The following is a 12,021-nucleotide window of genomic DNA, read 5'->3' as shown; positions in this document are numbered from 1 at the left end:
CACTTTTTTATGTTAAAAATGTTACAGTTTAAAGGTGGTAAGGAAGCTCCCCAGAGTGGCGGGTCGGGGGAGTTCAGGGCCAGCCTGACTCCAGATCTCTGAAGAAAGAGAAAGTCGGGATGGGAGAGGTAAACATGGGAAATAACATGTATGGTCAGGGCAGAGTAGATGCCTGATCCGTCTGTGTCTTGCCCTTGCTTTGGATCACCACTCACATGAACCAGAGTAATAATATCTAGGGACTTCTCACACGTTTCCAAACCCATCCTAATTTGCCTTAGAGCAACTGAGCATGTGGCCTGACTCTCAGCATCCCACCTCAGGGAACTCACTCATTTTCAACTGTCTCCATTCCTTTTTAGGGGGCTTTGGAATGGGAAGCAAATCAGCTGCCACCAGCCCAACAGGTTCAACACATGGCACCCCTACCCATCAGAGCAAGCCGCAGACTCTGGATCCCTTCGCTGACCTGGGGACACTAGGTATAAACTTATCAGATCAAGATCTGAATAATACTATTGTCAACTGTGGCAGGGACAGAGGCACAGCTCCACACTGTCCCTGCAGCAGCGCAAGACTTCCCTTAATCTATTCAGGACCTCAAGTTAGGTAAAGATGGATCCTTGGCCTCAATTGAAATTGGAATTGGAGTTTAAGCACTAGTATTAAGAGAAAGGGAGGCAAGCCGGGCGTTGATGGCACACGCCTTTAATCCCAGCACTTGGGAGGCAGAGGCAGGAGGATCTCTGTGAGTTGGAGGCCAGCCTGGTCTACAGAGCGAGTTCCAGGACAGCCTCCAAAACAATATAGAGAAACCCTGTCTCTACAGAGAGAGAGAGGGGGGGGGAGGGCGGGCGGGAGGGAGGCACAGAGAGAGAGAGAGAGAGAGAGAGAGAGAGAGAGAGAGAGAGAGAGAGAGAGAGAGAGAGTGGGAAAGAAATTAAGATGTGCTTGAGAGAGTGGGTATTGGTTTCTCAAAGTAGAGTATAACACAAAAAATAAAAACCCAAAGACTGATGTTGGGGTTCAAGCATCAAGCTGAGTATCAGAGAAACAGTAGTCAAGCCAGTAACTCTTACTTCTACCCAGGCTGAAGCAATCCTCCCAACCTGGCTAGAGACTAATTGTCTGACCATGGCTAGAGACCAGAATGCCCCAGACTGGATATCTGCTCCTATATTACTTATCTCTCTAGAGCTGGAGTGAAAGGCATGTGACCCCAAGTACTGAGATTTCCTTTGTGTAGGTTCTCTTTTAGACTGATTCAATCTTGTACAGCCCTGGGTGGCGCTGGACTTACAGAGATCCATCTGCCTTTGTCTCCTAAGAACTGGGGTTAAAGGTGTGTGCCCCTTCCACACAGCTTCTATAGCTAACTAGTATGGCTGGCTTTGCATTTTGATCCTTCAGGCAATCTTTATTAAATTATAAATAATATGTCATCACAGTAGAGTCACATGTGCCTTAGCATTAGCTGTATAGACTGTTTTGCTTTCTTTCAAGTTGTATCTCAAAGGGTTGCTAGAAGTTTTTTTGCTTCCTTTTCAATTAATGAAGTTATAGAGTGACTACAGAGGTGCCTTGGATGGGTTTATAATTTGATTAAAAACAACACAAAACAACAATACCAACAAAACCAGGAGTCACTAGAGGTTTAGGGAATGCACTTTTTTGTTTGTTTGTTTTTTTGTTTTACGAGACAGGGTTTCTCTGTATTGTTTTGGAGGCTGTCGGTCCAGCCTGGCCTCGAACTCACAGAGATCCACCTGCCTTTGCCTTCCAAGTGCTGGGATTAAAGGCATGCGCCACCAACGCCCGGCCTAGCTGGGAGTCTTGTAGGCAACAGGAGATTGACTGATAGTCACACTGAGGGAAACTTGAGCAAAGGAGACCTTAAAACCTGCCTCCACAGTGACACATTTCCTCCAACAAGGCCACACCTCCTAATAGTACCACTTCTTTTGGGGGCCATTTTCTTTCAAACCACCACACACGCTAAGAAAGAAATCAAGAGAACAAATCCCATTCATAGTAGCCTCAAAAGCAACAACAAAATACCACAACATCTTTGAAATAAACTAGTCAAGGAAGTGAAAGATTTCTACAATGAAAACCTTAAATATTTATTAAAGAAACTGAGGAAGACACTAGAAGATGAAAAGATCTCCCATGCCTATGGGCTGGAAGAACTAATGTAAAAACGGCCATCCTACAAAAAGCAATCTATAGATTTAATGCAATTCCAATGCCACTCTTAATAGAAATAGAAGACAGATCTTAAAATACATACAGAGGCACAGAAGAACACAGATAGCCAAAGAAATCCTGAGCAAAAATAATACTGCTAGAGATATTGCCATACCTGATTTCAAGTTATACTGCAGAGTTGTAGTCATAGAAACAGTATCGTGTGGACACAAAGCCAGAACTGTGAGTCAGTGAAACGGAACACCAAGAGGTAAGTTCACAGAGAGAACGGTCACATGTTTTGGGGTTTTTTTTGTTTGTTTGTTCTTTGGCATTTTGTGGAAAAGACAGGATTTTATACAAATGGTACTAAGAAAATGGGATATTCCCATGTACAAACAGGAAAATAAATCCCTATATTCCACTTTCCATAAAAACCAACTCTAAGTGGATCAAAGACATTCAAAGAAGTCCTGAAACTCTGAAACCATTAGAGGAAAAAACAGAAAAAAACTTCTCTTCAAAGTATTTGCAAAGATAAGGACTTTCTCCAGAGGACTGCGGTTGCTTGGAGAATATTACCCAAAATTAACAAATGGGACTTATGAGATTAAAAAGCTTTTGTATATCAAATTTAGGAAGTACTTTTATCTTTTAGGATGATAGTCTAAATTCAGTAATGGTGGAAAGCACTTGATACTTAGTAGAGGAAATGAGTAGAAATTGTTGGCAGGTCACAAGGGAAGTTTAAGGACGGGATTTTTAATCCCCACACTTGCTAGGAGGTCTTAGAGGAAGACCACCTCCATTTTGATCCAATAAACTTCAGTTTCCTTATTTGATAGGTATTTGTGATTATGTACACTCTGCTAATCATTCCGGATGTAATAATGAATGAAGGCAGATAGCATTCTTGCCCACTAGATCTTGCAGTATGGTAGGAGAGAGAAACGTTGATCAAATATAAAATACACATTGTGTAGGTGCTATGATAGGTGAGACATTGATAATTCCCTAGATAATTCTGATGCACAGTCAAGGTTGAAAACTTGGGCTTCCTCAGCTTTTGCAGGGATGGCTGTGATCTGGGCCTAGCAGCTATGCTGTCTTTCAGCCAGTTCATTACTTCAATAGCATCAGCTTGCCGATTTGTTGCATGTGTGTATGACATATTCTGGAAAGTTAGATGTTACAAAGCCATACAATGTTGACAGGTCCCAGGAGAGCTATGCCAGCACCCGTTGTTTCATTGCTGGGTCCACTGCCTGACATGTAGAAAATGCTCAAAGTGGCTCCTAAATGACCAAACAAGTGAGAATCTGGTATAGTGGGAATCTGGGAGATGTGTTTAGTTCATGAGGTTTTCTCCTACGAATAGGAGATGAATCAAATGTTAAAATGATAAACGGATGTATTTAGAACAAAGTAAGCATTCTTAAAATATAAAATGGAACCACAATATAGAATGAATATCCAGCCTTAAGTATATGTTGATGTGCTAGGGAAAAGAGGCTCCAGGAGGCCCTTGAAGAGAGAGCTTCTTGCTGTATGTTGTCAAATGACAGCAGAAAGCAGAACATGCTGGTGTTGGCTGTCTTCCCAAGCATGCCAGGTGAGGCAGGAGGATCACCAGTTTGAGGCCAGCCTGGCATACAGAGGAAGTTTTAGACCATGGGTGTTACATAGTAAGACTTTGCCTCAAAAAAGGGAGTGGTGACAGAAAATGACAGGGCCAATAGACTTGTGTGACAGCCTGTGGATATTGATTTCTGTGACCAAAAGCTTATTGAGTCCCTTACAATAGGTCAAATGTGGTTGGCATTGTTTTGTGATGTGTAAGGCACCTGAGTTCACTTACTTCAGGGGCTGTGAAGTATCTCTTGCATTGGTTGTGTGTTTGATAATTAGTATTCAAGCATCTGTACTGGCCTGTCCGTGGGGGTTCTGACAGGATATGCCCTCAGCTGCATCCACTAAGAGCACCACCTGTGCATATTCACTACGTGCCCTTTTAAAAGGGCCCTGTTCACCTCCTCTCTCTCTCTCTCTGTCTCTGTGTCTTCTCTTCTGCTGCTTCTGTCCCCAGAGGCTGGTCTCCCTTCTCTCCTTCCCCCTTTTCCCATTCACTTTCCCCCACTAAATAACCCTCCACCCAACCTCTGTCCAATGGTGTATTTCTCTTGAGCACTGTTTTTTAAAATTACAACACTGACAAAGACACAGTCATTTCATAGATGAGAAAGTTGAAGCTCATGGAAATGAAAACTTCATCTAGCTGTAGAAAAGCAAGAAGCCTTGTTTGTGCATAATCCCAGTGCCAGACATAGTGCCTGGCACATGACAGTCATCCAACAAGTGCCTCTATTGAACTCACACAGGTTGAGTCAAAATTCAGTAGCTACAATACAGCATCCTAGTATGAAAGGGAAGACACAGTAAGGGGTGAGTTTTAGTAGCAGCTCAGAGCTTTTGAGGAACTTGAGACTCTGGGTGCAGAGATAAGATCCCCATGGTCAGGGCATTCCATTAACCATCTGTGTGCCCATGAACTTGTCAATGAACCTTAGCTTTGAATTCCTTTTTTAAAAACCAACCCAGTGATTCTACTTACCTACACTTGATGCACTATGAAGAGCTATATGAGTATTGTTTTATTATCATCATTATTTAGGCTCTTTGAAGGATCAGTGGAGATCATGATATTTCAGCTTCTCATTTTACCTCCACAAATACTAGCCCTCCTGCAGAAGAATGCAAGCACTGTAAAATTGGAACCTATTTGTAAAATTTAAAAACATCTATAGTTGCTCTTGTGTCCTAACCAGGATTTTCCTAATAACAAATGATAAGTAATCCTAATAGTTTACATTTAAGTAGAACCTTAAAGCGGCCATTTGTTTTATCCTCTGTTCTTGTCACATGGTGATCTTTTACTCTGGTAAAGAAATAAAACTTGCTTAGAACAGGGTAAGCTGGGCAGGGTGACATAGTCTGGCTCTTCTGGCTTGGACTCAAAGGTCTAGTTCAAAAGTGTTCTTCCATATGCTGACTGAGTGTTATAGAAAAAAAACACTAAAGTATTCTGAGTTACTGCTTGTTTATCTGAAAAATGAATGAGGCAAGGGTACTACCTAAGAGTACCACTGGGCTGATTAAGGAAATAACAGATATGCAGACATGCCTGCAATTTCTTCACCTTTTAGGGAGGCAAGCAATGCTTTTTGACACGAGTTTGAAGCCACTCCAAACAGCCTTACCTCCTCTCTCCCTTTTCCTCCACAGGTAGCTCTTCATTTGCCAGCAAACCCACCACACCAACCGGATTAGGTGGAGGCTTTCCACCTCTCAGCTCACCACAGAAAGCATCCCCCCAGCCCATGGGTGGAGGGTGGCAGCAGCCAGCCGGCTACAACTGGCAGCAGGCACAGCCCAAGCCACCGTCCAGTATGCCTCACTCCTCTCCCCAGAACCGGCCCAATTACAACGTGAGCTTCTCAGCTATGCCTGCTGGACAGAGCGAACGTGGGAAAGGATCTACTAATTTGGGTGAGGATGATGGGATGAGCCCCGGTATAGGAAGACCTGTCTGTGTTGTCACACTGCCTGCGATGTTATGTTTGAAGGAGACGAAAGCCAGTCACAGAGTTGAGCCCACCTTAGAGTTGAAGAGGCATCAGGTGATCCACACCCCCAGGGCTGTGTGTGGAGCACCCGGGCCTACCGTGACACACACAGGTGTCACATGGCTGTGGCTCACTCGGTCTTTCCTTTTCCATGCTGCAGCACAAAGGAAGGTGTTTGTCATAAGGTTTTCGAACCTAGCATAGCACTTGTTGTATTGTAAGTCTTAATACATGTTGATTGGGTGGGTAGATGAGACTGAAAACTGTTCCCTTTGAAAGAAGGGAGGTATCCTTATGAGGAAAGGATGGGACCCTGTTTAAATGGCGTTAGGTTTTTCTCCTTGAACCGTAGTGAGAAGGGTGACTGGTGGATTCCTGAGTTTGGGGGCACCTGTGATGGTACCATTGCCGAGGGCTAGATGTCCTAGATTGGATTCAAAGCAAAATATATGTTTTAGATTTATTTTATGTGTATGGATATTTGCTTATGTGTATATATGCATACCATGTACATGCCTGGTGTCTGAGTAAGTCAGAAACAGCTTCAGATACCCTAGAACTGGAGTTATAGACGGTTATGAACCACTATGTAGATGCTAGGAATAGAACCCAGGTCCTCTGCAATAGCAGCAAGTGCCCTCAAGATTAGATTCTTGCCATTGAGGTAAAAATACTATCTATTACAATTGAGTTTTTCAGATAGTATCAGGACACTTGGCATCTCAGTTGGTTTGATGATTCCCTTTGGGGAACATGGACAAAGGCGATTCTTCTTCTTCAACAGTGGTTAACATGTATTGAGCACTTACTGCATGCAGGGGTATCCTAGGCACTTTCATGTATTATAATGTTATAGATGAGGAGCTGTGAGGTAGACCTCTAAGGTAATTTCTCAGTTTCTTGAAACTTGTGAGAGCCGGGACATGAATTCCAGTCATTTGGCACCAGAACATCTGCCTGTCACTGTCACTCCCAGCTGACCAGAACAGCAGTGTTGTCACAGCACGGCAGTGATAGAAATGCAAGTGCTGGGAATGTGTGACATCATGTTTATTCTTTAGTTGGCAGGGGGACTCTTTGGACAATTCTGTTGAGTCACATGAGATACTTAATTTTGGTGTGCACACATGTGAGTGTGGCTTATTAAGAACAGAGATGGAGCCAGGCGGCGGTGGCGCATGTCTCTAATCCCAGCACTTGGGGAGGCAGAGACAGGCAGATTTCTGTGAGTTCCAGGCCACCCTGGTCTACAAAGCTACACAGAAAATCCCTGTCTCAAAAAACCGAAACAAAACAAAACAAAACAACCCCCCCCCAAAACAAAACAGAGATGGTAAAACATTCCCAATCATGGAAGAAAAAAAAATACCTGGGGTTGATTACTACTGACTACATGGGCTGTTGTAGTTTTGTTTTCAAATGAACACTGAGATAACCAGGCATGCTTCTAACTCATTCTCATGACAACACTATATAGTTGACATCATCCTCATTCTTTAGGTTAGGAAACTGAGGTACAGACACTGTCCCTGTGGTCATAGCTAGATTTCAGACACATAGCACTTGTTTCCAGAATCTGCCTCTTCAAAAAGACTGAGAGAGAGATTTAGTTCCCAACCAGGCTTGTGGGGGAAGGGCACTGTGATCCAGTGAAGCCATCTTCTCGGGATAGACAGGGACATGATAGCTGGGAGGACTTTCGTGTAGGCTCTTGTGTCATCTCTGACACTAGTTCAGTGTAATTGTGGTAGAATCATGAGTATCTTTGCCTGCAAGGTTACACCGGAGATGAAATAGACTTTAGTGATCCAGACCCTAGTCCCGTGCTTGTCGTAGACATGTCGTGGGATTCAGGACAGGCCCCTCAGGTTCTCTAGCTTTCCATCTTTCTCACTTGCTACACAGAGCTTTTAATGTTCTGCACGGGCAGGGGTGAAGAGGGTGGGAGTGTGGAAACACTGCTTTGAAGCCCCATACTCCCATTCTGTTTAAGAATGGAAGTTGTAATGGTGTCCAAACGTTATGTTGCAGAAGGGAAGCAAAAGGCTGCTGACTTTGAAGACCTGCTTTCTAGTCAAGGTTTCAATGCTCACAAAGACAAGAAGGGCCCTCGAACAATAGCTGAGATGAGAAAGGAGGAAATGGCTAAGGAAATGGATCCCGAGAAATTAAAGGTGAGTCATCCCCTTGATTATCCTATAGGACAGAGATGTGTGACGAGGTCATGGGTGTCCAATCACCTCTGCATTGACTACCTTAATGCTGGTCATGAGGGACTAAATGCTTGATAGATACATCTTGAGGAAGCAAAGCTTTATTTTGGCTCATGATCTCAGGAGATTTCGGTTTATGGTGACAGGAAGGGCATGGCAATGGGAACACACAGGGTGGCTGTTCATTTGGAAGTAGGCAGGAAGCACCGAAGGGTATTGCAGTAAGAGGTGAATAGGAAGAGCTATTGAAGGCCTACTTCTGGGGAGCGGCTTCTGCTCCCTACAGGTTCCACAATCTCCCAAAAGACCATCCACTAGTGAATGAGTGCTCAAAACATGAGCCTGTGGGGGATAGTTTAAATCTTAATACCCACTGAGGGCCCTACCTCCTAATGCCATGTGCCACCATGAGTGTCAAAACTCAACATTGACTCAGGACACAGACTGTATCAACTATGGAAGGCATTTCACTCTGGCAATTCACTATATTACGGTGGGTCTCTGAAGCTATGGTTTGAAGACATCAAAGTAGCTTTGGGAAGGACTGTGCATGATGCTTAGTCTGTGGTTTGGATAGATCTATCTATCTATCTATCTATCTATCTATCTATCTATCTATCCACCAGATGAACAATGATATTTGATTTTATAGTTCAGAAGCCTTTAGATTGTAGATATTGGTCATTAGAGTTTGAGAAGAATAATTCATCATTTGTATTTTCTGTCCACCTGGAGAACTTTCTGTTCTTGGTTGACTGAAACCAAGTTTCAATTCTCTGTTGATCAAGAGAGAAATATTTATGCACCCAGGGTTTACAATTCTGGAGACATTAGGCAGGAGATTTGTATAGGCTGAAGAAAAGAAAGTTAATGTGGTGAGGACCTTAGCCTCTACTCCACACCCCTTCTATGTTTAAGTCAAAGAAGTTCTACTTTTTCTTAAAACAAAAAACAAAGCATCTGTTTTTGATTCTAAAGTTTTGGTGAAAATCAGTTTGGGGGAAGGGAGAATGTTTTTTTGTACTTTGAAAGAAAAAAATAATTTGTCACTCAGTGAATCTAAGTTCCTTAACTTGTAGATAAGGAAGTAAGTTCTTCACAGGTGAGACTGTAGTGTAGACAGCCAATGCAGATAAGGAAGAGAGTTCTTCATAGGTGAGTTGAGTCTGTAGTGTGGATAACTGGACACAGAAAAGAAGTGAGTTCTTCAGAGGCGAGTCTGTAGTGTGGACAGCTGAATGCAGATTAACCTGGAGGCAGAAGGCATTTCTGAAGATGAATGGGGTGGGGTTGTTAATTAGTACATAAAGATCAAAGAGTTATATTGCAGGGTATTTTATTACATCATGAGCCCTGAGATTGTGTTATTTCCTGGAAAAACCTGTTTCTAGTTGTGGTGTGGCTCAGCCCTAGCACACACCTTTATTCAAGAGCTTTATACTTAAATATTGTAAACAAGATTAAATAAAGACAACCATAAGTCAAGGGGTAGAGTAAGAAACCAGTTGACAGGAAGTGGACATGGGATTATTAAAAAAAAATGCCATAGCCAGTAAGAGGATGTCAGAAGGCCAGATAGAGAGATGCATGGGAAGCAGAAGTGAGGGACATTCAGTTTGAAGTCTTGTTTGAGACAGTGTGGAGAAGGCGGGAGGCTTCCAGGATGTTGGGTTAGGAGAAAGGCCAGCTAGGTACTTTCTCTATTTTTCTGAGCTAGTAGGCTGTCAGCCCAGCACCTGGCTCCCAAGTCTTTATTGATAAAATTGAATGATGGAAATTTTGTTAAAACAACGAAGTTGCAAGCCTTATCCCAGTTGGAGAGGTTAAATCATTCACGGTAGGACAGTGAATATGCTGAAATTTACGCAGTGTCTCTGGGTTAAGTCATCTCCCAAGGTGACCATTCACATTACCTTAGAAACAACAGACATCAGTGCTTTCGCTTCATGTCTCAGCAAATTTAAATGTGAGTTGTGCATAACAGGATCCTTCAAGACCTTCTTTAAGGTAGTGAAGGGTTTGTAGTTTTGCTTGATTCTCATGCCACATAACATCACAGAAGCTTAGTGTTCCCAAACTGGTGTTTCCTTCCATTACCTTCGCTCACTAGGCAAACTGAGACAGTTTTCCTGGACAGCGTTGGATTGTTTGATTGGCATAGGGTTTAATTGCTGAGGAGGGTAGCTATCATTTGCCCACCAGCACTCACTCACTGAAGCCTGGTGTCAAATGCTGATGGCACTGTGTGATTCCTTCTTTCTTTGTTACTGTTCTATTGCTGTGAAGAGACACCACGGCCGAGGCAGCCTATATGAGAGAAGATTTATTGTCCTCACAGTTTCAGTGGGTTAGAATCCATGATTGTCATGACATAGAACCCGGCAGCAGGCAGGCATGGCTCTGGACCAGTAGCTGAGAGCTTACTTTTGATCCACAAGCAAGAAATAAAGAATGAGAGCTAACTGGGAATGGCGTGGGCTTCATTAAAAAAAGGACTCACCCCCAGTGACACACCTTCTCTAACAAAGCCATATTTCCTAGTCCTTCCCAGACATTTCCACAAACTGGGGACCCAGAACACAAATATAGGAGACTATGGGAGCCAGTCTCGTTCAAACCGCCACACCTTCCATCTGATCACTCCTCTTATCCACCATGAAGGTTCTAGGTTTGAATAAGTGACTCAAGGGATCAATTAATTTAACTAACCTTTCGAGATCTACTCTGCCAGGTCTGTGTGGTTCCTGAGTTACAGTGATAAGAAACTGCCTTTCTATAAACAGCTCTATGTAATGACAGAGAAAGGTGGACATACACGTTCAACAAAGTGTGGCAAATATGGCACATTTACAGTAGGGTTGGCGACATTTTTTCCCCCTTGTGTTGGGAATCAAACCAGGACAGGTATTCTACCACTGAGTTACGTCCTAGTACAACTTTGGTCTACATGAAAGGAATATTTATTTAGTTAATGGAACAAAGTAGATCCAGGTGTGACTTCATGAAGTTCATATGTTAGGAAGTCGGAGAGAAACGAGTTCAAACCTCAGAGGTGTATCTGAAGTTCATGCTCATCTTTTGAACAGTGAGATAGACTGGAAGGACAAGGTGGGAGGTAGGGAATGTTCCTGCTAGAGGGGGCTGCTTGTTAAGTTTCACTGAAACGGGATAGAGCTTCAGAGTCCTGGTAGATAGAAAGCATTCGACTGTCTTCTCCCTTTTGTGTATCCTGTTTGCAGATCCTGGAGTGGATTGAAGGCAAAGAGAGAAACATCAGAGCCCTGCTTTCCACGATGCACACTGTGCTGTGGGCCGGGGAGACCAAGTGGAAGCCTGTGGGCATGGCAGACCTGGTGACACCAGAGCAAGTGAAGAAAGTGTACAGGAGGGCTGTGCTGGTGGTGCACCCAGACAAGGTGGGTAGGACCTGCCCTGCCGGAGACTTGCCTGGTCCTTGTTTCAGAGTTGAGACGCATAGGGTAAAACAGCATGCTTTCAGTTTGCTGATTGATTAAGACATTTATTTAACCAAACTTACTCTGTGGGTCATTTAAGCCACCTATCTAAACAAATAGTTATACTTCATGAGGTTGGCAGAAAGCAATCCCAGCATGCTTCACAGACAGCAGGGCAAGCATTGTATTCACTACAGATGTGAGGCACTCATCAATGACTTAGTTTTAGGGCTTACTTGAACTACTATAATAAATGAGGCTGAATACTTCAAAGGGAAATGTGGTTCCTGTGGAGAGCAGTATTGTGTTTATCCAGAACTGCAGGAGATGCTTTAGGATGCAATTGGAAAAAAAATATTGGTGAGGATCAACTAGGGTTTGGATGCTAGGGGCCAGCCACACAGCCAGCCATGGAGTAAGTATAAAAGTAAGATATACAGAAGTAAGAAAGATGAAAGCTTAGAGGCAAAAGGTAGATGGAATAATTTTTTAAAAAGCTTGGATAAACACAAGTGAAGCTAAGGCTGGGCATTTATAAGTTAA

The 12,021-nt window shown here is 43.2% G+C and overlaps 1 protein-coding gene across 6 annotated transcripts in view; it reads left to right on the top strand.

The window, feature by feature from the left end:
- The window catches only part of Dnajc6 (DnaJ heat shock protein family (Hsp40) member C6), a 160,662-nt gene that overhangs the window by 145,688 nt on the left and 2,953 nt on the right, over nt 1–12,021 (top strand). For all 6 annotated transcript variants that reach the window (XM_013125634.3, XM_013125635.3, XM_005086637.4 and 3 more), the window contains 4 exons: nt 363–482; nt 5,470–5,733; nt 7,842–7,984; nt 11,263–11,439. In XM_013125634.3, the coding sequence (XP_012981088.2) occupies nt 363–482; nt 5,470–5,733; nt 7,842–7,984; nt 11,263–11,439 (704 nt within the window). The remainder of the gene's footprint in view (nt 1–362; nt 483–5,469; nt 5,734–7,841; nt 7,985–11,262; nt 11,440–12,021) is intronic.

This window comes from Mesocricetus auratus, unplaced genomic scaffold, assembly GCF_017639785.1.
Source record: "Mesocricetus auratus isolate SY011 unplaced genomic scaffold, BCM_Maur_2.0 Super-Scaffold_100014, whole genome shotgun sequence".
Classification (NCBI taxonomy): domain Eukaryota; kingdom Metazoa; phylum Chordata; class Mammalia; order Rodentia; family Cricetidae; genus Mesocricetus; species Mesocricetus auratus.
Note: the sequence above shows the minus strand (reverse complement) of the source record. Positions and strands in the feature narration are given on the sequence as shown.